Raw genomic sequence first — 25,734 nt, 5'->3', positions numbered from 1 at the left:
AAAATACTACTTGCTTTATAGTTCTAACGTTCATTTTATAAGATAAACTTTCACTGTGTGAATAGGTTGAAGTAGTCAAAAAAGTCTCATTGACCAAAGATGGATTCTCGATCCTATTAATTAATTTATAATGCCAAGCTTCACGCTGCGTTGCAGAGAAATTGGAAGGATAATCCTTTACTAACGCCCCTAATTATTCTTCTCGGGAACTCTCATTGTTAATCGGTAATGATTTTTGATTAATGGCCATCACTGGTGAATTAATGATATCATGAATGATACCTACCGACACATTGTAGCACTTTTAAAGGTTTTCAATGATGATCCTGTGGGAATTTGCAAGGAGCCGTGCCTTGGCATAGAGCATCTTAGCTCCAACCGTGATGGTGGTCAGTAAATGATCTCAAGAATCCTTAACCAAAATAATGCCACCACTGATGACACTCTGTTCAGGTGGCAACACACACGCACGCGCGCGCGCCCACACACACACACACACACACACACACACACACACTAAGCAGCATGTTGTGATGCGTTCATTCTTGTTTGTAAGACAATGTTTGGGGTGAGATGATAACCTCTTGTAATAAACATCATAAGCCGGAAAAGACTTGCTGTCCTGAGATGCTCTTGCTTGGGAACAAAATTTCCAGGATCTGAGTCAAGTGCAGACAACCAACAACCTTGGGGATGTTACATGTAAGAGGTTATTAAACCTTTATAAGAAACGATATCAAAAGTATTGTATTGGAATAAACATTGCCAATCGCACACTTGAAGAAGATATACAGCACAAGGGAACGCACTCCTAGGGTGTGACAGACGACCACGTTTTGCAATGAGGTTTCTAGAGAACCAAGGTAAACGCGAGTTAAGTTTATGAAGAGACAACTTTTCCCAGAGTCTCAAGGATCAATATGTTAGTCTCGAGTTCGTAACACCGCTACTTTATTTTAATGAAGCATACGGTTTTCTTTGTAGCAGTATAACTCTGTCCAGATGTTATTTGCCATAGTAATGGTTTGCCATAGTAACAAGGTATATAGTGGGTAGAATTGATTCATTGCGAATGTTGAATTTAGCTCCTTTCGCATCGTAGAGCACTCAGTTGTGTACTTGATGAGACGATGAGAACACTTCCGCATCTAGACTACACTTTCTGCTAAGTAAACCTGCACTTTTCTTTAATCTAGGTGTCTCTGTCAAAGCGACGCAACACAAAAACACATGAGAACCCATCGTATTGCCGAGAGTAAAGTACTGAAACCATGGTAAGTACGAATTGCCAAGTTACTAAGCTGTTTTAGTTTTGCTGGATCCCTTTGGAAGGACGAGGACTCTTGATTGCAGAAGTCAAGTATGTGACAATGTTCATATCTCAGATTCTGTACTATCTTTCGCATTCAGGTCAAGGTTAGGATACCTTAACATCAGTAAGATACCTTCCACTCAGATACCACTCTCTGTGTTAACGCTGTCTTAATTTTATATTCTTGTGTTATTTTAACAGAACTATTTGATTCGTACTCACATCCTGGGATACATTAAGGATTCTATGAATCACCCGTGACTCTATTTTACTCAATTATTTAGAAATAGAGAAAAAATCCGGAGGTCAAAGTAAACTATTTGAGTTCAAAGACTTTTTGGCCATAGATTTTGATAACAGGTTGTTCCTCGATGAAGGGTTCTAAAGGCAACAGGAACCTCGCTCTAAATTCCTGTCAGGACACAATGGAAAGGAGTGGGTGGGAGTCCTATTGACCTTACTACGCCTTCCTGGTTCTCGCTCGATAGGGCGTCGAGTTATTGACTCTCAAGGTCTCCGTCTCGACTCTTATCAAAGTTCAAACAAATTTGAAAAGCTCGAATGAGCAGTGATTGCTGACGTTGAGGCATAACTACTGCACAATCCCAGGTTTCTTGTTTACTGATATTGAGATAAGAATCGATACTGCCTTGTCTGAGGCGAGCCATTCCAAATATGGCGTGGTACAAATTTGGTAACATGGAAAAGTATTTGAAGTGATTTTTATGAATCTCACAGAAAGCTGTAATAAATAAAAACTGACTCTTGATTAAGTTAATTAAAGCCCGGGAACAACGGGTTAAGTGGAAATATGGAAAAGGCAAATACCTCTCGGATTTAGATTTACACTTTCGGGGATTAGGAGCATGGCCATTCTCACTAAACCTTCTTCTCTTGCAGAGAGTACGAAGATGAAAGAAGAAAACAAGAAGTAGCCAACTCTGCTGGACTCTAGTCCAAAAAATCTCTTATCGGTATGCTAGGATATGCGTATTTAGAGAGGATTCTATAATCCAAGAAAGAAGTTAATGTGGTATTTATATTGCCCAACCCCAATGGAACATTTGCATACAAAATGACTCTTACCGATAATCTGTAGTTACTGACTTGGTACGTTAGCATCTTTCACCATTGATTACAACATTGCTTGCGTATTGAACACTTACTTTGTGTCATGCAAGTTACAAGGATTCACTTAGAGGACGGTTGGCATTAGCAGTAAATTCCTAATTGAAAATGCACTAATAATTCTGAAATCTAGGTTGAAGGTTTAAAGTTCAATGTAAAGTGACGACAGTGTGGAAAGGGTATTTCGTTGGCCGTTTCCTTTTAGTTTAATAAAGCCTGTTTTTACCAAATACTAGTACTTTAGTTAGTCACGAGCCCTGTACACTTCTCTAGCAAACTAGTTTTGCTTCGCTCACCTCACTCTTCAACATTGAAAGTTGCATACCATAAATTATTTGCTAGTAGAAAATTCTTACCTTGAAGCATCCCAAGCCATGTGACTAAGAGGTGAAATTTGAAGGTGTCAATTTTATTCGTAGATTGCTGCTAAACTGCAAAATTCTAAAGAAGGACAGTTAAGCATTGTTTGAATATTAATTACCTTAATTAGTCTCTTTAAAATACATTCCACTAACTGCAAAGATAAAATATTAATGAAATCTTGATATGTGAAACATTTCAGGTTACAAAAATCGCAAATCTCCCAAAACCATCACTTAGTTCACCTAACGAACTTCCCGTTGGACTACTTGTTTTCAAATTAATTACTTTTTATTTAATACAAGGAAAACATGTTGTATTATGACTGGAATTATAATCACCACTACTTAATATAAGTTTAATTGTTTTAACTTAACTTCCGTTTCCACCCCAGTGCGGTTTCTGTACCGTGCGGTGCGCCAGGGAGGTCAATGTGAACCTCTGTACAATTTTAAATACGTTTCACTTATTAATTAAAACCTTGGTCAAAATGTCACGAGAAAATAACTTTCACCATTCTGATTTGGTTAATTTCACTTCAGGCGGCAATGTGCGGTTTATCTCGCTTCCGGTGAACTCAGGACTCAGGATGACAGGATCGAAGGACTGGCAAGGACCGAGTTCTGAACTTGTTCTGGCGAGGTCGTTTCCTTTACCCATTATACAACCTTTCGACATTGGACATGTACGAGTACTTTGCCGTGTTTGCTCTTGAAACCTCGATGCAAATTGCAGGTGTCCTCAGCAGAAATGGTTATCACCTGCAAAAAAAACTGCAGCAAGGCTCACTGACTGACGGTTTTTGAGACGCGAGCGAATATGACATCGTTTCTGTAGCGTTGACAACTCAAGTTGTTGGTTAATTTCTTTGAAACGCAGACCTAGAACTACATTGAAATAAATCTTCTGCAGAAATCTATCCTTCGTCTAATTAATTTAGTATTTTTGTTTTAAACACAGCAAAATTATGAATAAAAATTATATATTCATCATTTTCTGTGTTCTTTTGTTTAAAGTTTCTTTGAAATTATATCTTAGAACTTTGATATTTTATAATTAAGTTTCCACTTTATAACTTAGTATTTCACGATGTAAGGATTATCCATGTAAGTTTTTGTACCGCCAGATCATGGTTGCGTTATTGTCCAATTTGTAAAGAACATTTTAATGATAAGTTTTATAATTATACTTCACTATCGCTTGTACAAAAAAAGTGTTGATAGTATTTTATTTAAAATATAAAAATTCTGTGAAATATATAAGAGCTGAAATAATTAATTGACGATTTTACGTGCATTTTATTTTATCCTTAATTATTTTTTTCCACCATAAACGTATTTCTGGCCGTTTTCTTGCTTGAAAGAACTGTTTTTACAACAAACGTGTGTTGTTTATTGTGTTGTACGCATTTTATATTTTGTTACACTCTATTGAAGATTGATGCTCATATTTCATTCGATACTACTGTTTAGGAGCATACAGATTTGTTCAGCAATATATTGTTTGCTGAGGACACTTGAGCTACTTCCCCGTTTGAAATCTTGTAAAGACGACTCGAGTATTTTATTAGTGATGAGTGGATTTTGGCAGAGAAGTGTGGAATTCAACAACTGTAATGGTTGCGAATGTAGATAGCGTATACGGAGATCTCCACTCGCAACTTCATTACACATGGCTATTGAACTATCAAATAACGATACTAAGATCACTTTAATCTTAGCCAGTGATAAGGCTAGAGAAAAAAAAATTACATTCATCATCCTTCAGCGTATGTTCGCTTGGTCCCGCTTATCAGTCTAACATATCTTTATTACATGTTTCCGAAAAGAGCACTTGTCACCAGACTTGTGCAGGGGTCTGGATCAAATCTATGGACAGGTCGACACTCCATGTCTTGGATCTGTTTCCCTAGTCACTTACAAGAGCTCTGGTATACGAGGAGGGAGCCTCTCTTTGACCGAGACATCTGCTATTCCGTTTCTCGACAACAACATGTGATCGGTAACCCAATATTCTTACCGCCACCTACTCGGTGAGATGATTAATTATTAATGATGAAATATATCAGATTTCGCTAAGCATTATAAGGGAATACAAGAATGGTAAAATAATGCAAATCACGCCGGTGGTTTCATCAGAAGTAACGCAGTTTATATGGCAAGGCCTTGCGTTGCAACTGGGTCAGACCGTAGTAGTGAGCAATCATTAAACCTGCAGGCTCAAGGAAATAGCACGCTTGTAGTCGGTCGGTTATTAAATGTAGATTTGGTTCGGTTATCCTGAGAGAAGGGCTTCGTTTAGACATCGTAGTCGAAAATCGTAACTTAAAAGCAACGATATACCTGTTAAACTAACGTACTTAGAACAACGATTTCAAATAGATATGTTTTTAATTCTTTATGGTTTTAAAATGCCGTTCACGATTTGGATATTTAATTGAATAAACTCACATTTTCATAATTAATATAACGAACCTCGGAAAAAAGCTGTTATGATGGAAAGACTTTCTGTTTCGCATCGCGTTGAAACATTTCCAAAAAATCAACTCGTTGAAATATTTCGATGTCACTGTGGAAGCCCATCTTCAGTCATGTGTTAAACTGCAACCTTTTCTAGTCGTAACATTGGCCGAGTAGGCATAAAACTAAGATGATCGAGTATTAACGTTATACTACTAAGATGATAATAACGTATTCGACTTCAATGTCTGAGTATGAGTATGAGTTACAACATAACAACTGATGTTCCACATATAACGTAAACAAACAAGGGTACAGTCTAACTTCAATATATGGACATTACTCTACAACCACTAACCTACGAATTTCTTTGGTAGCGAAGAAAACAAAAACAGAGATTGGCAAAAAATATGGCAGGTGTCTGTGCAGAAATTTCCTCCTGGACACTGTTTACGCGTCATTACGAATATCGAGGGAAAAGATTATATGAACCAAGTCTGATCTAGTGACCTACACTGCAGGAGTGGGTTCCTGGCAACAGCCAATGGTACCAACCTTTCACTTATGTTTCATTCACTAAGCCCAATAGTTATGATTGTCCGATTATGAATATATTACATCATTTTTGATACCCTAATAATCGTTGTATCAACCACAACAAGTTCTAGATGTAATTTGCTGAGATTTAAAATACCTACAGTTTCCTCCATACTGAGAGACAGACATAAAGAGACATGGCAGTTTAAAATTCAGGCCGCTGACCGTATGTTAGTCAAGCATCGTTACACTTAGACCTTATTAAATCGAACTACAGTGTCGTTAGAGAAGTGTTACTAGCGGCATGGCTACAATTATACAGCCCCGGATGTATTCCTTGTGGTGACAGGTGAGGGTGGATGTTGTACTTCAGCCCTGTCCTGTTTTCTAAACATTATATAACGACTGAGGGAAAGGTTTTTGAGTTATATGCTGTCATTTCAAACTGCAGGAGTTATTGGCACTCTCTACTATTATAAATTGCGAAAATTACATTCGAAGTTAAGTGCGAAGATTAAATCCATGTCTGGCGTCCTACAAGGTTCCGTACTTGTTCCGTTTATGTTCTTACATGATCAGTTATAGAACACCATTACTCACTTGTTACAATGTCTATTTGAATGCTTTTACACAGCAAAATCTGGATGTCCAAAATAAATTATAGTAACGACTTATTAATTACTTTTTATTTATTGGAACGATACTACTCAGAATTAAACTTTTACAATCTTAACTTCTTTGGATACTGTAATAGTTTTAATATAAGAAGGGTCTAAGTACGGCAAATTACATAATTAACAATAAGCGCAGGCCTTGTCCATGAATCAGTACGACATTAGATGAGTTTGATGACTGTAAAATGACGGTAGACTATTGTCTACCACTCCAGCCTCCTCTCGCACTGTATTGTACCCGGGTCGGCGCGGTGGGAGACAATGCCTAGTTACGCCTTTCGGTACAGATGAGATACGCCCTGTGGCGTAACAGCACTCGCATAGGATTGCGCCACAGCCGCTCTAATTGTATCAGCCTCAGTGGCTGTGGTTTGCCATTTGCGTGATTGGTACCCGGCAAGCGGCGGATGAGAAAAAATTGACTGTCATTGGTGCAAATGTCTCATTGTATGGAGAACTGATGGGTGTTGTCCGCTCTAAATGACTGTTTTCTCCTCCACTTAACTTTTGGGTCAATCATTCGCGTGGTATATATTTATATAATTGAGCTATTTGTTTATTACTATAGCGAGTCCAGTGTACTCAGGCAATGGTTGAGAGGTTAGCATAACTCTCGGTCCAACTTCTTACAAGACATTGAAGTGATACACATGAATGGAACAAAATAATCAAGAGCTGTGACAAAACGTTTCTTCTATTACATATTAGTTCATGGATTGCAATCACTGAGTTTGTTTCAATGACAGCAAGAATGGGATGCTACTATCGTGGATGTAACTTCGGTTTATTCCCAATGTGTTGCTGCTCTTGTGCAAGCCGAGTCCAGGATCCGTGTGGTGTCACATTGTCCTGCAGGAAGTCGACTAAGCCTTTCACCTCCGCTGTCAAAGTCGCCAAACCCTTCACTGGATAACGCATGGAGACAGGTGCTTGGCGGTCCGTCACTGAACAGTTGGCAAACCTGACACTACATCTGGACTAACCCTCACGCTGTACTAATTCTTGTAACAATAGTCTCACTCCTGGAGAGTATTAGGTCTCTACCTGAACACGGTCTGTTCTTAGGTGACGACTATAAGTTTCTCAGTTCGAAGCACGTCGAAACATTGCTAAACTCTAGTATTAACCTCACTGTAGAGAGCCACCATCAGTCAATGTATGTTAAACTAAACTGCTAATAATATACACCGGCTTATACAAGTGAGATAAAGGAGAATGCTGCTTCGTCATTGGTTGAGGCTAACCAAACAACTGCCGATACTACAATCAACATAAATTGTTTTTTCACAGGCTCCATCCTTTCAATAATTAGACGCTCTCTTAGTTAAATAATGTTCGTTCTTTATTTACAATAAAGTTAGTTATTTGCGTACTTCATCGCAGTAGTACCCAGGCACGGCAAGGTAACATTTTGAATTGATGGAAATCTACTTAATAGATTTTGTGGCATTAAGAACAATTTGTACAGATTGGAAAATACGAAGCCGTAAAGTGTAATGTTGAGCACATGATACAAAACGCTATCCACTCTCCAGTGTGAGGAGCTTGTCGCAACTGCACTGTGACAACGCCGCTAGTGAAATGTGTGACACTCGTGTCAATTCTGCAACCCCGGCGAGGTACTCGGCGTACTTGAGGCTCTATCGCACAAAATGACTAACAGATGGTGTGACTGTCTTTGGAACATTCGACCCCTTAATCATTTCAGTTTTTACTTTCACTAACAGAAACCTAAACAACAAGTTTCAAGTCTCAGGACTTTTCTATCAAGAGACATTGCAGGTCTAGCAGATGGACATGTCGGGACCTTAATAATAATACCTATACAAGAGATAAAGAATGTACAACAGTAAGCGGTCACACACGGCCTCGGAAAACTTGTAATAATATTTATAATTTAGTTTTTGAAAGAAAGAGGACTTTTCCGGACTATTGCCGCTATAGTTCAGTGATACAAAAACATACGTAACACTACGTTTCGAGATCCAACGATCTGATTTCTTCTTCAGGTGAATAAATAGGAACTGAGTCACATCTGCCCTTGTCATATGTCTGAGATTTATCTTATGTACAGAACGGAAATATGACTCATTATTTTAACTTCATGAGGGACATTTATATATACATATATATATTTATATATATATTTATATAGTAAGTATGTTAGTATATAGTAAGTTATTTATAAGTAAATGAGATATCTCCAGTACAAAACAAATACACATTAAAAAGTAAATGTGTAAAACTTTAGAGCCTAAAGCAAAATTTAATCGAAGTAAAAATGCTTTTAATAAAAGTATTTAACTTTTTAGTAATACAGTTTTTATTTTAGACAGTAGAATAACAAAATACTTTTTATGTGTAATCATATGATTTTTCATTTTAAATATCAGAGTAATAAAATGTTTATGGACGCAATTAAATTATATCCGATCATGAAGGAACTATAACAGTTTAAATCGACAACTGTTATTTTAAGAAATGCAATTATCATAAATCAGATATATCACCAAAATGGTGAAAGATAGGTTGCGAAATTGAAATTATGGTCTATTTAACTCGAGAAAACCTCCGTTGTTGAAAGTGGAATGAAAGAGTTGAAGTGAAGATGATGTACAATGGTGGTACAGAAGATATCACTAGATTACTTCTTGTAAAAACATGTTTGCTGAGAGAGCATCTGTTACTCTACTTCAAACCGGTTTTCCTTGTCCACTATCGTCATTACGTTGTCACAAGGATACTTCCGGTCATAAGAGCGATTGAATTCCCTCGGATATGATTCCAAGAGAAGGTCCAAAGTTTACATACAGTGTTAGGGCATTAACGTTATATTCAGACAGTCTTTATTTCTTTTTTATTTTAAATTAATTTTTATTTTATTACTTAGATTTCTGGACAGATCTAGTATTATTGAAAATACTGTAGTGATTTCAACATCTGATTCCATCCTCTTCCCAATAATACTGGCCTTGGTCATCTCTCTTGTACGTTTGTTAGGACGATGATGATCCGACAAGTGCAGGGGTCTAACCTTGCAGTAAATAAGAGAATTGAATGATGCCCAGATCCAGATTCAATTATAACTGTCATCATAGCCAAGGGCAGCCATGGCGACTGATTGTTGCTGCAACAATGGGACAACAAAGGTGCGATTGTTGCATCACCCCTGGGCGCGATCGTCCTGGGGTCCTGGTCATCGACTCTAAGACCAATCAGCCGAACAGTCCTCACATTCCAGTGTACCTTGTTGTGGGAACCCCTGGAGGAATGCGGGAATTGGACCGTGAAATACTAAACCAACAATGCCAGATTCTTGGAGATACTGAGTCTGGTTTATGCAATCGAGAGGGGGTCATGCTTTTATTTGTAAATGACAATCTTCACGAATATCTAAAAGTAATTTTCCACATGCTGAATTGGGAAACAGTTCTTAAGCCAGAGAAGACTTTCCATGACGAAATACCTACACACCTAGTTTTGGTTGAGCGTCAGAAAAGCAACTAACTTTCCGCATGATATGTCAAGGAAAGGTTGAGCTTTAAATTTTTGCTCGAAACTTCATATCTATATAAGCAACATGTGTATTGATGGAGGTGCATGATACTGGATTTGACTGAGCGTCAGCAAAGCCTAACTTTCTGTAAGATATATCGAGAATGAAGTGAGCTACAGGCTTACAACTAAAACACTTTTAGAGTGTATCAAAATTATTTTGCCACATAATTTCAGTATTAAAGAAGAGCAATAATAATACAGTGATTCACTTGGAATTGAGGAATGTACATCATAATAAACATACAAGTTGACAATCAATTTGTTGTAAGTCAATTTAAGTAGAAAATAATTAAATATTTGGGAAATGCGACAAATATAATGACGAAACTTAATCTTATAATTGTCTGCAGAATTAATAATATTGCGTTGGCTATGAATATCACGAGAAATTTCCCTGTTTACAGCATTGGAAAACTAATTAAGGTTTTACCCAATGATAATGTAGTAGGTATATGAAGATCGACGTTTAGTATTTTAAGAAATAAATCTCTGCTGACAGATTGGATCACCGCCGCCAAGCACACTCCAGTAGACCTTGAGACAGGTTCCCTTCGCAGCACATTCCACTGTGCACAGCATCACGCCGTGTTGAGGCTGGCTAGTATTTAAATAATCTCGGAAACTGTGCCGGAGCTGCGGCGGCAGTGGGAGGGCGGGTCGCTCTACTTTCACCGTCACATAACACTCGCATAACCTCAACAAACATTGTCCACTGCGCGTGCCCTATAGTGTTTACACCTGGTGACGCGCATAGATCTGACAATCCGAAACGTTACTTCACAAATGGTTTACTTCACGCTTGGGACATCGTACCACTTGACATCTTAGCATTTCGTGCTTTTTATTTACATCAAAATAGCTGAATACGTGTTATAACAATTTCAAAAATATATTTGTTACATTTTAACATTGTTAATTGTGCACTTATCTCGATAATATTTCCAAGGATCAATTAAAAATTAAGTTTAATGAAAGTAATTTTTGTTATTATATATTTATCTCGATCAACATCCTCTTTATATTCTTCGCCTTCTTATAGTTTCTAGGGACACGTTCTTTTCCTCAGAGCTTCCTCGTACAAGTTACGCTTCTGCTCTCGTTTGCTCGTTTATACCTTGGTACGCTTAACATGATCACAAAAACTTGATTTTTTAACTTCTTCTTAACTTACTTGCTCTTCCCGTTCTTACCTTTATGCCAGACATAACCATGCACGATGTCTTCCTATGCCTATACACGGTGTTTTTCATATAAGTCATTGTCTGGATGTTGTACTACTGCGCAAAGTCTTTCACTAGTTCAGCTCCATCGGCTAGAAGACTATGCCAGACATAACCATGCACGATGTCTTCCTATGGTCTCTATAATTACACGGTGTTAATAAATAGTCATTTGTAAGTTGTGCTCTGGAATGTTGTACTACTGCGCAAACTCTTTCACTAGTTTCAGCTCCATTGGCTAGAAGACCTATGCCAGACATAACCATGCACGATGTCTTCCTATGGTCTCTATAATTACACGGTGTTAATAAATAGTCATTTGTAAGTTGTGCTCTGGAATGTTGTACTACTGCGCAAACTCTTTCACTAGTTTCAGCTCCATTGGCTAGAAGACCTATGCCAGACATAACCATGCACGATGTCTTCCTATGGTCTCTATAATTACACGGTGTTAATAAATAGTCATTTGTAAGTTGTGCTCTGGAATGTTGTACTACTGCGCAAACTCTTTCACTAGTTTCAGCTCCATTGGCTAGAAGACCTATGCCAGACATAACCATGCACGATGTCTTCCTATGGTCTCTATAATTACACGGTGTTAATAAATAGTCATTTGTAAGTTGTGCTCTGGAATGTTGTACTACTGCGCAAACTCTTTCACTAGTTTCAGCTCCATTGGCTAGAAGACCTATGCCAGACATAACCATGCACGATGTCTTCCTATGGTCTCTATAATTACACGGTGTTAATAAATAGTCATTTGTAAGTTGTGCTCTGGAATGTTGTACTACTGCGCAAACTCTTTCACTAGTTTCAGCTCCATTGGCTAGAAGACCTATGCCAGACATAACCATGCACGATGTCTTCCTATGGTCTCTATAATTACACGGTGTTAATAAATAGTCAGTAAGTTGTCATTTGTTGTTAGTGCTCAGGAATGTGCTGCACGAATGGTCTCTAGTCTTTCACTAGTCTTTCACTAGTTTCAGCTCCATCGGCTAGAAGACCTATGCCAGACATAACCATGCACGATGTCTTCCTATGGTCTCTATAATTACACGGTGTTAATAAATAGTCATTTGTAAGTTGTGCTCTGGAATGTTGTACTACTGCGCAAAGTCTTTCACTAGTTTCAGCTCCATTGGCTAGAAGACCTATGCCAGACATAACCATGCACGATGTCTTCCTATGGTCTCTATAATTACACGGTGTTTAATAAATAGTCATTTGTAAGTTGTGCTCTGGAATGTTGTACTACTGCGCAAAGTCTTTCACTAGTTTCAGCTCCATTGGCTAGAAGACCTATGCCAGACATAACCATGCACGATGTCTTCCTATGGTCTCTATAATTACACGGTGTTAATAAATAGTCATTTGTAAGTTGTGCTCTGGAATGTTGTACTACTGCGCAAAGTCTTTCACTAGTTTCAGCTCCATTGGCTAGAAGACCTATGCCAGACATAACCATGCACGATGTCTTCCTATGGTCTCTATAATTACACGGTGTTAATAAATAGTCATTTGTAAGTTGTGCTCTGGAATGTTGTACTACTGCGCAAACTCTTTCACTAGTTTCAGCTCCATTGGCTAGAAGACCTGAACCGTGAACCGGTGCAGGACGCCAGGACTGAAGAGTGACCTCGACCTGACGAAAGTGAGATCGGTTGCGTCACGGAAGCGGTACCCGGGTCGACTTTGACATAATACAAGTAGATCACGGGCTGGGGTGCGGCAGACCGGTTCACGGCCCAGCGTCTGCTTCGTGAAAACAAGAATTCACGAGATAAACTTATTGTTTTCTAGATCTTTTTTAGATCCTGCTTCAATCTCGCACCACGAATTGTCATGTGGTGTCCAGAGAACGATCAACCTAAGAATTCTTTACAGGAGATACTTGCCGCAAGTTCATATTTGATTGTTAAGGGCGAACGGTGAGTGAAGTGCATCCTCATCACTGTAATATTGTTGTTGCTCAGCACGTGGCATTAAGTAGGCTTGGTAGTGACTTTACGACAACATAACAATATGTATTGTGCTCGTTCAATCGGCATAATGCTGGTAAATGGTGCATAACGAACGTCAAATCAACACTAAGGTCAATAATTACTAATGTGTCTCGAATAAATCTCTCAAAATGTAGTTCTTGGTGAGAAGATTCATGATATCAGAACTATCGTGGACGATTTGGTTATGACGTGGACTCAATGAGCTTATCTGAGCTTATAAAAGCTGTCAGGTAAGATATAAATTAAAATTTTCAAATTTCTATTTTAAATATAGGATTTACTAAATATTCTGAAAGCGATTTTAGATTTAATTATGATGAAAGTCCTACGAGTGCCCCGATCAGCGGACTGCAGTTTTTGGCAAAACTTTCTTAGGTACAACACGCCCTCTGAGATATGCACACAGAGCAGATCGCCCGGACCGACAACAGACGTGTCCATGTGCGAGAGTGTGACTGTGTTGAGTTGTATCTCACAGACAAGACCCTTAAAATCTTGAAGTTGTACAAAACTCGTTAAGCTATTGTTAATTTATAACCTACTTCACTTATTTTTATTAAATGAAGGCTAATTATGAAGGAGCGATGTGGAAGTAAACAACTAACTTTCCCTGTTGTAGTAAAGCAACATTGTCATATCATTTCAAATTGCCGTGTCCAACCGAGATTCGAACTCGCATCCCAGAACGCGGAACTCAGATTCTAAGAATGGTGGGACGGGAACTTTAGTTCCGTAAGTTTCTACACTGTTGTTAACGTTCTGTTTGAGGTATAATAAAATCGGAACCAAATTAGAAAACAAGAGGGCTTCATATACTTTTGTTGTACAATACTAAGTATGAAATTAATTTAATATATAGATCCATTGTTCAAAGAGTAGTATAAGGATAAACATTCAGTAACTTTACCAGAAAAATAGAGTTTAAGGTTTTTAAAGAAAAATGTTTCCGTTGAAAGACGCTAGATGTCGCATCAGTCTCTGCCCTGATCAAAGCAGGGGTAATGAAGCGAATGTTGAGCGGAAACCAAAATACTTGAGTTTGGGGGAAACAAAATGTGATACATTTTTAGAGAACGTTTTCTTTAGAATATACAATCTGAATTGCTCTACTAACTATAATGTTAATTTTACCACGATTTAAAGTTTTTATCATAAAATTACTTTATTAACAATGTTAAGCACCGTGATTCAACATGACTTCATGAGATCACAGAAATATTTGTGATATAATGTTGAATGGTGTTAGTTATATTATATTATGATTGACTTAAATATATAATAAATAATGCCTTACATTCAATTTGATCGGAATCGAACGTAGATACGTAAATTAAGATTTTCTTACTTTTGAACTGATTACAACAGAATAAAGTTATATTAGAAGAGAAATAATAAATTAAAATAATAGCTTTATGTAGTTTTCAAGATATAGTTCACTCAGACACATCTAACATTTACTCGTATACAAGTAAAGTTAAAAATACATACACATTGGAAGTAGTCGTTCATGTTAAAGACTAGATCGAGGTCATGATGTGCGAATTATTTAGTAATTACAAATCTACTTTACGTTCCTTAAAAAAACAATTACTTTTTTATTGCTTTAATATTCATTTGTATTGACTAAAAAAAGATCTTCCTCTTTTTATATTTTAAAATGTTAAAGCGTCTCTCGTCCTTTTACCCTAACTCTTAATGAATCAATCAATTGTCCAACAAGACCCTAAGATCTAAACATTAATTACTTGTGTAGAAACCTAGTTTAACTCAGTGAGAACACTTAATTAGTTCCAAATCATAAGCCACTTTCAATTTCTGAATCAACTCGCTTAAGTTACTTTCTAATTACTAAGAGCACATTGGATGCTCAAGTATCACGTATAAAAAACAAAAGATCACAAGGAAAGTTACTAGGAAAACTTAGGCATGTTTATTGATACAAGTCTGTCACAAGAATGTGAGAAAAGGAGCAGAAGCCGAAGCCCCTGTCGTACACAGCTGGAAAACTCCAGGCAATGAATAAATCATTTACTCTACACAGCCTTAGTTTTTAGAGATTTTTAGATACCGCACGATGTAAGGCCTAAGTTAGAGATAGCGCAGAGTGAAATCTCATCTGTGACTTCAAGATTGTTTATCGGTACAGTCGACTCTAATCTGTAAGCAACCTCTCCCAGAGCAGTCTCTTAGACGAGATCCTCACACAGAGCAGTTGCTGCTAAAAATACATCATAGCTTACAACACTGCTTGCGATATGAAACAATTATCAAATTGGAATCTATGAGAACATCATTCCGCACAGTGGACTTTCTCTTTATCCTACTTCTTCCGATCTCATAAATAATCGGTGGATTAATTACAACCGTTTGGATTCGATTCATTCCAGCCCACTTCACAATAGAGCGAACGGCAGATTGCGGTGAAGTAGTCTGCAGCCCAGGTCGGGGACTGCAGGAATGGTGTGAATATTGTCTCCAAAAAGCTCTGCGCGGTAGTTAATCGCAGTTTGTTAAGGTGTCTCTGATGTCAAAACGATGTAAAGAGTTCGTTTGAACTCAACAGAACATGACTCCAAATTCCAAAATTTGACGGCGTCAGATGACAGACGTTGCACTAAGAGGAAAGTGAACTGGAGCTAAACTCAACATTCACATTGAGGCAACCCTTCTTACCATAGCTACGATATGTGTAGAAGCGTGGTTTGATGAGGAACTCGAAGGACGAGGGAGTAAAGTTGAAACGATAGAAGATCAAAACCTGAGCACATCTTTGTACCTCACAGAAACCACATGGATATTGTTAATAACAAGGACAGCAGTGGCAGTCACACGACATCTTTAAGAATAGTAGTAGGTAGTGGAGAAATGAAACGAGAAAAGTTCAAATAATTCGGATTTCTTTCTAAAACAAATTAAAATACTGATTGTGATGGAAAATGTTTGAAATTAGATAGTTATCTATAGCCACATTTTTGGAATCTGAGTGACTGGAAGAAATCTTTCCTTCAGTTCATGTAAACACACTTGAGTTGAACACTGAAATAGATCCCAAATGTCGGTATCAAGACATAAGTACATACTGTTGATACTGGACACGACGGTAAACTGCAAATCATTATACAAAGTAACTGTAAGGGTATTATCTATTCAGGAGGAAACAACTTTAATCGAAAATAGTCAGTGAAATATCTGCTTTTTAGAGAGACTTCAGATGAAAACAAATACAACTACTGGACTTGTAGTATGCGAACACAGGGCAAGCCGCTAGGTGAATAGTCCCGAAGAGTAAACAAACGTATTATTGTTTATTCCATAATTCCTTTACAACTATTTCAGAACATCTGGAATGCTTTGTTTTCTATTAGGAGTCTTTAGGCAAACCTGGCTATATTGAAAACGAAATTCAACTGTTTTCTTGCACTCTCTATCAGTGACAACGAGTATGTCTACTCGTATATCAACAATGTCCATGACAATATTTCTGATTTTCGGTTATCTTATTTTAACCAGATGTTAAAAGTTGGCCAAAAGCTGGAAATGGAGTTTGTATCGTGTTCCGGAATATCAATTAAAGTAGTCAGCTTTACAGTTTTCCTAACTCACTCGCTTTAGAAAGTCGCTTTAAAAGCTTTACAAACAATTTGCAGTGTTTGAAAATCACTAAATAATTTATTATTAATAAATATATTACATATATGATTTGTACTGGCACTGAAAAAACTTAAACTACTCAAATATTGCATATTGTACAAGTTAATGCATCTTTTAGTTTTATTACCCTCCTAACTCTTGGAATTAATAATTTCTCTAAAAAATATGTTCTAAGGATGATTTTAAGTGTAAAAGATCGCCACAACTGTAATCCCGGTTTCCATAAATCAACAGGAAGTGTGCGAGGAACATGCTTCAGATTAAATAGTGTTGGCCTTCAATGTTTATTAAGTTCATATTTTTACATGTTTATGTATTCGTAATTATTATGAAATTGGGCATTTTTTAATCTATAAATTTGTTACAATAACTAATTAATTTCATATCAAGGGTAATGTGATCTGTTAAGTATTTTGACGGACAAAAGATTTTTTGTGGTTTATTTGAGCTAAGTTGGTGCGGTGAAATCTATTTTCAGTTGAAACGATTTATTTTAATTTTTAAGTAAGCCAAGTAATGGGTGAAGATATTTAATGTAATCGTTTTACAATATGAACATCAATGGTGACTGGAGAGAGTGATATGTTCTTTTCTTTATGAAAAATAATTAAATGACGTATATTTTCTTAAACTATATTTATATTAATTTCAAATATAACTTATTTGTCATAACTGAATGAAAAAGTCACTCTATGCTGTAAGTTATGTCCATCCTTTAAATATTTCACATTTATTTCCCATCAATTTTTCGGGACCTTATTACAAAATTTGCAAAGTTTATCACCATATAATGCAATACCTCTTTCTACTTATACAGGGATTGTATCTTAAAGAGCTATACATTTTAAACTAAACCAAATATTTTTCTAACCAAAAATAATTTGCAATATGTTAAGGAATTGTTCTCCATTACCTAACGAAGTACAGGAGGTGCGTGATATCCAGGCCCTACTGAGTGATTTTTCCTTCAACGAGAACTGAAATTCATTACAATAAACACAACGTTGTTTGTAGCTGAATGGACTTGTTGTGTTAACGAAGTTACAATATTTATTCACGGATATCTGTTTATAGGTTTCTGATGATGAGTAGGCCTACAGTAGTTTGCTCTAGTGGTCGGTTCACTCCCCAGCTACACCTAACTCAGCAGTGCTCACGGCTCTAGAGTATACTCGTTATCGTGACCTGGACATTTATCGGCATCATAAAGATAATTGACCGACATGATGATCTTTCCAAGCACAAAAGAATTGCAACGATTCATCTAAGTAGCTTTCTCCGAGCACAACACAGTTTACAGGGAGTACGAGAGCGAAGTACTTGCTGAGATATTGTATCTTTCAAGTGACAGATTGCTAATGCTACAACCATGCGGTCTTGTGGTGGCCCCGACAAGACAATACTAGAAGAGAGCCACGCCCAAGATTTGGCATTTTCTAAATATATTTTGTTCTTAAACAATTTATTCCAATTCAGTCTTCAGATTTTTGTTTTTTTTTTTTTTTTTTTTTTTTTCAAGAAAAATTTCATTGTCTAAAGCAACATTACTTTTAATTTAGGAATGCCGATGGCCGAGCGGTCTAAGACGTCGGACTTAGGATCTGAGTTAGAGATAGCGCAGGTTCAAATCCTGATGTGACTGTTGCACTTTTGTCACTTTTGTCGACCTTGTATTGCATCGAATTCCTTCTTATTGTGTTTCATAAGATCCTCGCAAAATCCAGCATAATGCTTAAAATTGGATCATCCTCTCCTTAATCAAAAATTACTTTATGGTGTTGGTTCACAAAAATTTACCATATAATTCATGGAATAAATAATTATTAAACCCTTTAGTGCTAATGTGTCCCACTACATGTAACTATTTAGATCTTCCTAGTTTAAAATCTCCGGCACTGTGAGGGTTAAACACTGCAAGATATGTCACACGGATCACAAATTTCAAAGAAATTGTTGACATTTTCCTTTCGTGTATGCGTAATTCTTCAAGTCGTACTTAAAGTACTTCCCATCATAATGTACGATACATCTAAAATTTTTAATTTCTCCATTCAGTGTAAGATGCACAACAGTAAATACAGTATACACTATAAGTTTATGCTGTTTGGGGTAAACATATTTCATAAAAAAACTGATACAATAAGATACGGCAAACCTTATACAACTTAGAGTTATAACATAAATGTAATTGCGTAACATGATTCAAACGTAAGTTGTCTTAACCTTAATTTAAAACACTTATGTAGAATACACTTTTGGAGTATTTATAAACAATGTAATATATCCAGTTAAGGAAATCAAGTCGCCTGTATTCTAGTGTTTATATTAATATTTATGTAAATTTTTAAATTATTAACATAATTAAGTAACGTTACAACAAATAAAACTCTAATATCCTGCGTATAAAGCACAAATTAAAAGGTGAATATTGAATGAGTGTAGGTGTAGGCTACTGACCAGCAATAACGCACAATCCAGCAGAGCGCGCATGTCACAACTGTAATAACCCAGACTGCGCAGTGCGAGCCGTGCGCCCAGCTTTATACGCCGCCATCTTGCTTTCCTCCCTACTCGAGCCGTACAACAATATCTCTCAATTAATTGGTTAATTATAAACAAACAATAAAGCAATTACATTTTTATGAGGCCTATATTGTCTCATTAGGCTAAATACATCATGCACTCGTAAAACATTCGTTAAGTGAGGATCTACACCATTGCAGAAAATGTAGAAGAAGGAAGAGAATCGAATAAAAAATACAGAACTTATGGTATTTTACCTTCATCTTGTTCATCCACCAAATTTAAGCTATTAAAGCAACTTGAATTTAGATGTAGGATATACTTGTATGCACCTGATTTCATAAAACACCATGCTGTAGGATCACTCCTTTATTTAGGGTGAGGCAGACCAACCCTGCGGTAACTAAAACCATCTTTATTTCTTTGTACCCACTAATTTGACGCTAAAGAAGTCTCAAAATCAAATCATGTTAAAATTTAGAAAAAAATACCCCGAATGGCCCATTTTGGGGATGGGAAAATTTAAGAAATTATAGGTACTATGAACGGAAGTGTTTCTTTTCACAATGAAAAATAGAGTTTAATTATCTTAACCCGTTTTTACAGAATCTAAGTTTAAAAAACAGCCTTCCGATTAAGTATTCGGATGGTTCAACTATAACATAGGAAGGTGCAACATTTTTTCCAAGCTTTTAAATGAGACCTTCGTTCAGGACATATGCGGTAAGGGCAGTTTTAATAGGAGTTTCCAAATTTAAAGAGTGCTCCAGCTACAGAAATAATAAAAAGCATGAACTAAAAAATGTTTAATAGCGATATTAATGCATGGTACTTCTAATGAAATATATCCCTAAAACAACTTTTTTAATTTTCGTTTTTGGCTATCTCTAACTGTTGATAACGGCACTCTTTGAAAATAATTTAAGATTACAATAAAAAAACTAATATTTCCGATCTAATAAGAGAGCTAAAATCTACGGTTCTTGTTCTTTAAGTTTTAATGTGAAGACTTTTAATAACTATATACGGTTTCACATTTTAAGAAAAGAATAAAATATTCAAAACTTATAATAAACATCCAAAGGATTTCAATTAGTTTAAATTTGTATCTTATATCGAAGCCTTTGCTTGTATTTTCCGCAAGAATAACCAGTGTGTCACGTATAACACATTCCAAGCATTCCTATGGCCATTGAGGATTATTAGTAGAAATACTGTTTCTTGGATTCCGTAATGCTGTATCTTAGCCTGTATCTAAGTTCTGGCCCTCTACATAGATTCTTGGTTCTACTAAAGACTTGTCTCGAAACCCCCTTGCTTGGAGAAGGGGTTCTTGGACTGCGATAGGATCTTTAATGGCAGAAATTGTAAATTAGTTTAATTAATTAATTGGTAAGTTATGGTTAAATTAAATGTGAAACTCTGTTCAAAGTTTAAACTGTTTTAACCACGTACTAATAACCCTAAAAACTGACTTACTACAAGACTCATTATGAACATATCATATAATGGGATTCCGGATATTTGGCATCCTCTAAGGTTACGAAAAGAACTACGTTTCGAGGATGGGAATCTATCATCTTCATCAGGTGTCAACAAACCTTTTGGCGTAACAGTAAGCATACAGTAACATGTTACTGTATATAATAAGCACACTGAATACTAGTAACAAGGCTGTAACCACTAACAATGGTTACTTGGTCGTTATGATGACGGTGATGTTTTGTAAACTTTAGTCGTGATCTGACAAATATATTACGATTTGTCTAATTTTTCAAACTAGGTTGGCATATTTTTTAGATTAATAAAGATTATATTTACGCTTGTTAAGAAAACTTAAATATACTTCTATATATTATTGTATATGCACATATATATATATATAAATTATATATACATATATATAAATTATATATATACATATATATATAAATTATATATATACATATAAGTAGATATGAATATGCCGATTCTGGCGCACTTTTGGGACAGTCAGAAAATCAATGTAAAATACTGTCCATTGAACACAATAAACAAATCTAAGAAATCTAACAGGAAACCACGAATGTTAAATAACCGAATCTATAGCTGTTTTACTGTTCATTGTAGGCTTCTAATTTCTTAAGCTATTTTAATGAAAAAATCCAGAAATTCTTAATAAAAAATCTTTATTCTACAAAGTTAATTGTAACACAGTCTTTATCTTTAATAGTCTTCTTTTCCAGTAACAACCAAGTGTAATTTTTCATTTTTGTTCAATTCTTTAATCTTTTTTTCATCCAAAACAGTCAAAAAATCTGTTCGGTAAGTGTACTTTATAATCTTCCAACTCGGCAATTATTGTAAACCCGAATTTATCTTTCATTTTCTCCAGATTCAAAATTTTGTATTTCTTATTTTCTTCTAATTCTATTAATTTCTTGTATTCTTTGAATGTTAAATCACCAACCTTATTCAACTCTTGTAACAGTGCCATTTACATAGAAAAAAAATTAATACTTCTACACTTTTAAGGTGAAAAAATCAACACTATACTTCCAAAATACACAAAAAACCGGGGTTTTGAACCCTAAAAAACACGGTTTTTAGGGTCAAAACCACAGCTCTTAAGGTGCATATTACTAGAGTTTTTTGAAAAATCCTGAAAATCTACTGAATTTCTCTAATTATTGCGAATTTTTAGCTTTAAAGTTGATTAATGTGAACGATATTTTCTCGAAAATTCTGTTGTAAATATATTAAAATCTTAATGAAAAATCTTGGAAAAGTTAAAGAAAAAAATATTGAAAAAATAGTATTATAGAATTTAAATTACCCCTACAAACCAATATAGTAATAAAAGTACTTTTATTACTATAACTATACTATTTTTTCAATAATTTTAAGTCTTAGTTTACAGATTTTTCTATAATAAATAGAAGAATCTACAGCTGTTTTACTACAATTTGTGCTGATTTGTGTAAAATTCTAGTAAAATTCTCCACTTTTCAAAGTGTTAGTTAAACAAATTTTTCTTCTTTAAATAGAAGAATCAAAGGCTGTTTAACCATAAATTGTGTTGATTTTTATCAAATTTTGATAAAAATCCTTACAAATCTACTGAATTATTGCTATTTTTCAGCTTAATAAAAAGATATTTTACTAAATAGTAAAACTTGGCACATTCAAATTTTCCCTATTTAAATGGAGCGGAAAAAGATAGAGTGCCCATACTGCAAAAAAAGATGTTTTCGAACATCATTTTAACCCGACATTATAAGTCGAAAAATCATTTGAAAAAACAAAGAGAACTTTATGAGAAAGAACTAAATTATTTGAGGAATTGGGCTAAAGAAAATCAAATTGTCGATCATGAAAAGATGTACAATATAGAAAAAATTGCGTGTGAACTAAAGAAAAAATTTTAAGGAAAGTTAAAAAAAGATCTCAATCTATTTAAAGATGAAAAAAATTCAATCAATCGCTGAAAAAATTGTCCATTGAAACAAACGATAAAACTAAGTCTGAAATGATCGAAGAAATTGACAAAACGCTTAATGAGAAAACCAGAAAATATCATTGATGTCGAAGTTTTATCCTCTATCCATGGTCTTTTTCAAGCAATACATTTTAACGAATTTAAATGAAAATTTCATGTCAATTTACAAATATCTTTCTATTTTGCGTCCAGAAATTAAAAAGTTTAATCGAAAAAATTTCAAGAAACCGTTAAAAATATGAAGGGCTATCTCTCTTTAGAATGCGATTACGAACGTACTTTAGTGAACGGTGAAACACAAACTTGCCCAATGTATTTTTACTATAAAAGCAGACGAGATCTTTGACATAAACGACTTTATTACTAAGCAATTTTAATAAATTAACACATCGAGAAACAAACGAATCATCCAAAATAAAGGTTCTGGAATGGACATTAAAACGCTGCAAACAACTAGTTTTGAGCCTTAATAAACACGAATTTATAAACGCAGGATCATTATATCGATTTACCAAAGAAAATCAAAGATAAAAAAGCTTGTATAAAATATCAAAAATAAAGATGATTATTGCTTTATTTATTCTATCCGATGCGCTATTGAAAAACCCGAAAAGAGACTGCGAAAGATCAAAACAATATGAAAAATTTGTAAATGACGAGAATATTTTCAGGTTTCGAGTATCCAATGTCCTTAAAAGATATACAATTATTTGAAAAAACGAAGTTACAATTCCAAGTACAAATATCCAAAAAATGTCTATCAATGTCTACAGTTTTGATGAAAGTATTAAGGTTGTTCCGTTACAAATTTCTGAAAAATATGATGCAGAATTAAATATTGATCTACTGTATGTAAAACAAGAAGACAAATCTCATTTTGTTTTGATAACCGATTTAAGTAGGTTAGTGAGTTCTCAAACATCCAAACATGGACATAAAAATTTTCTATGTAGGAGATGTTTAAGCCATTTCTACAAATCTTAGAGATTTTAGCAGACCATTTTAGAAATTTGTAAAAATCACGAAGTTTGTAAGCCAAATTATGCCGTTTCCGGGTCAAACAACTAAATTTACTAATTATCAAAAGAAGTTTAGCCATCCGTACGTAATTTATATGGACTTTGAAAGCATATTAGAGAAGATTCCCAACATGCAAAAACAATCCGCAAAAATCGATCACAACCAAGATTCAGAAGCACATTCCCATATGGTTTTTACTCTATACTTAGTGTCTAATGTGACCAATCGTATGTACAAGCGATATGTTATCGAGCCAAAAAATGAAGAAGATTTTGCCAAATGTTCCTGCAAAATTGTTTGAAGAACTTAATAAATTATCGAAATACATAGCTAAAAAGTATAATTCTAAGAATAAAAATACCTATGAAATTAACTGAAGAAGAAGAAAGAAATTTCGTATCAAAATGCAAACGTTTGTCATATTTGTGAATGTGAGGGTTTTGATAATCAAAACAAGAAAAAAAAGTACGAGATCATTGTCATTTAACAGGTAAATTTCGAGGTGCTGCTCATTTATCTTGTAACTTGAATCTCAAATTTCCTCAAAATATTCCCGTTTTTCTGCCACAATTATGTCATGTTACGATACTCATTTGTACATAAAAGAAGTTGGCAAAACAGTATGTAATGTTGATTATGATCGCAAACACAGATGAGAAATATATAAATTATTCTGTAAATTCTGGATATGGATATGAGTTTGAAGATGATAAAACCAAGAAAGTTCATCAAGTTTTCTTTCGTAGACACGTTCAGATTTATGGCATCGTCTATAGAAAAGTTAGCTAAAAATCTAAAGAGAGTAGACTTCAAACATACAAATCATTTTATACAAGATGGTCTGAACGGCAATTCTAGATAGACAACCAAATGACGACGAAGAAGAAATCTTTAAAATTCTATCTGGAAAAGGAATATTTCCCTATGAATTTATCGATAGTATTGAAAACTTGATTACACAGAAGAATTGAGAATTCAAGATTTCTATTCACTTTTGACAGACGAGAGCATATCTGAGAAAGATTTTCAACACTACTTAAATGTATGGAACAAATTAAAAGTAAAAAATCTAGGAAATTACTCCGATCTCTATAACATTCAAGATGTTCTATTGCTCGCTGATATCTTTGAAAATTTTAGGAATATTTGTTTGAATTGCTATAAACTTGATCCAGCACACTATCTAACAGCTCCCAGTCTTGCTTGGGATGCTATGTTAAAATTAACGCAGATAGAATTACAATTAATTAGTGATTATAATATGTATTTGATGATCGAAAAAGGTATTCGCGGAGGCATTTTCTCAGTGTATTAAACGATATGTGAAAGCAAAATAACAAATATTTAAAAGATTTTGATAAGACAAAGCCTGAAAACTATTTGTTGTACGTCGATGCAAATAACCTTTATGGGTATGGCCTAATGCAAAATTTACCATATAACGAAATCAAGTGGATGGATCCAAAAACTTACACAACTGCAGAATGGAAAGAAACAATTTTAGAACTCGCTGGCGACGAAGATTATGGCTATATTCTCGAAGTCGATCTAGAATATCCGAAGAATTTACATGAAAATCATAAAGATTTGCCTCTTGCTCCAGAACATTATAACAACAAACTTTGCACAAACTCTACTGGTTAAAAACTGAATATGTTGTTCATTCGAGAAATTTGAAATTCTATCTGGAACAAGGAATGGTGTTAAAACATGTGAATAGAGTTATTGCATTCGATCAGAAGCCTTTTATGAAAGAGTACATTGATTTTTAATACTAGTATGAGAACCAAAGCTACAAGCGACTTTGA

The 25,734-nt window shown here is 35.2% G+C and overlaps 1 protein-coding gene across 4 annotated transcripts in view; it reads right to left on the bottom strand.

The window, feature by feature from the left end:
* Positions 1 to 19,429, bottom strand: part of LOC124360904 (extensin-like) — a 46,187-nt gene extending 26,758 nt beyond the window's left edge. For all 4 annotated transcript variants that reach the window (XM_046814897.1, XM_046814898.1, XM_046814899.1 and 1 more), the window contains exon 1: positions 19,363 to 19,429. In XM_046814897.1, coding sequence (XP_046670853.1) covers positions 19,363 to 19,395 — 33 coding nt within the window. In that variant the 5' untranslated portion in view covers positions 19,396 to 19,429. The remainder of the gene's footprint in view (positions 1 to 19,362) is intronic.
* Between the last annotated feature and the right edge of the window lie 6,305 nt (positions 19,430 to 25,734).

Source organism: Homalodisca vitripennis, chromosome 4, assembly GCF_021130785.1.
Source record: "Homalodisca vitripennis isolate AUS2020 chromosome 4, UT_GWSS_2.1, whole genome shotgun sequence".
In the NCBI taxonomy this organism is placed as follows: domain Eukaryota; kingdom Metazoa; phylum Arthropoda; class Insecta; order Hemiptera; family Cicadellidae; genus Homalodisca; species Homalodisca vitripennis.
The sequence above is the reverse complement of the archived record's forward strand: the minus strand, read 5'-3'. Positions and strand labels throughout refer to the sequence as shown.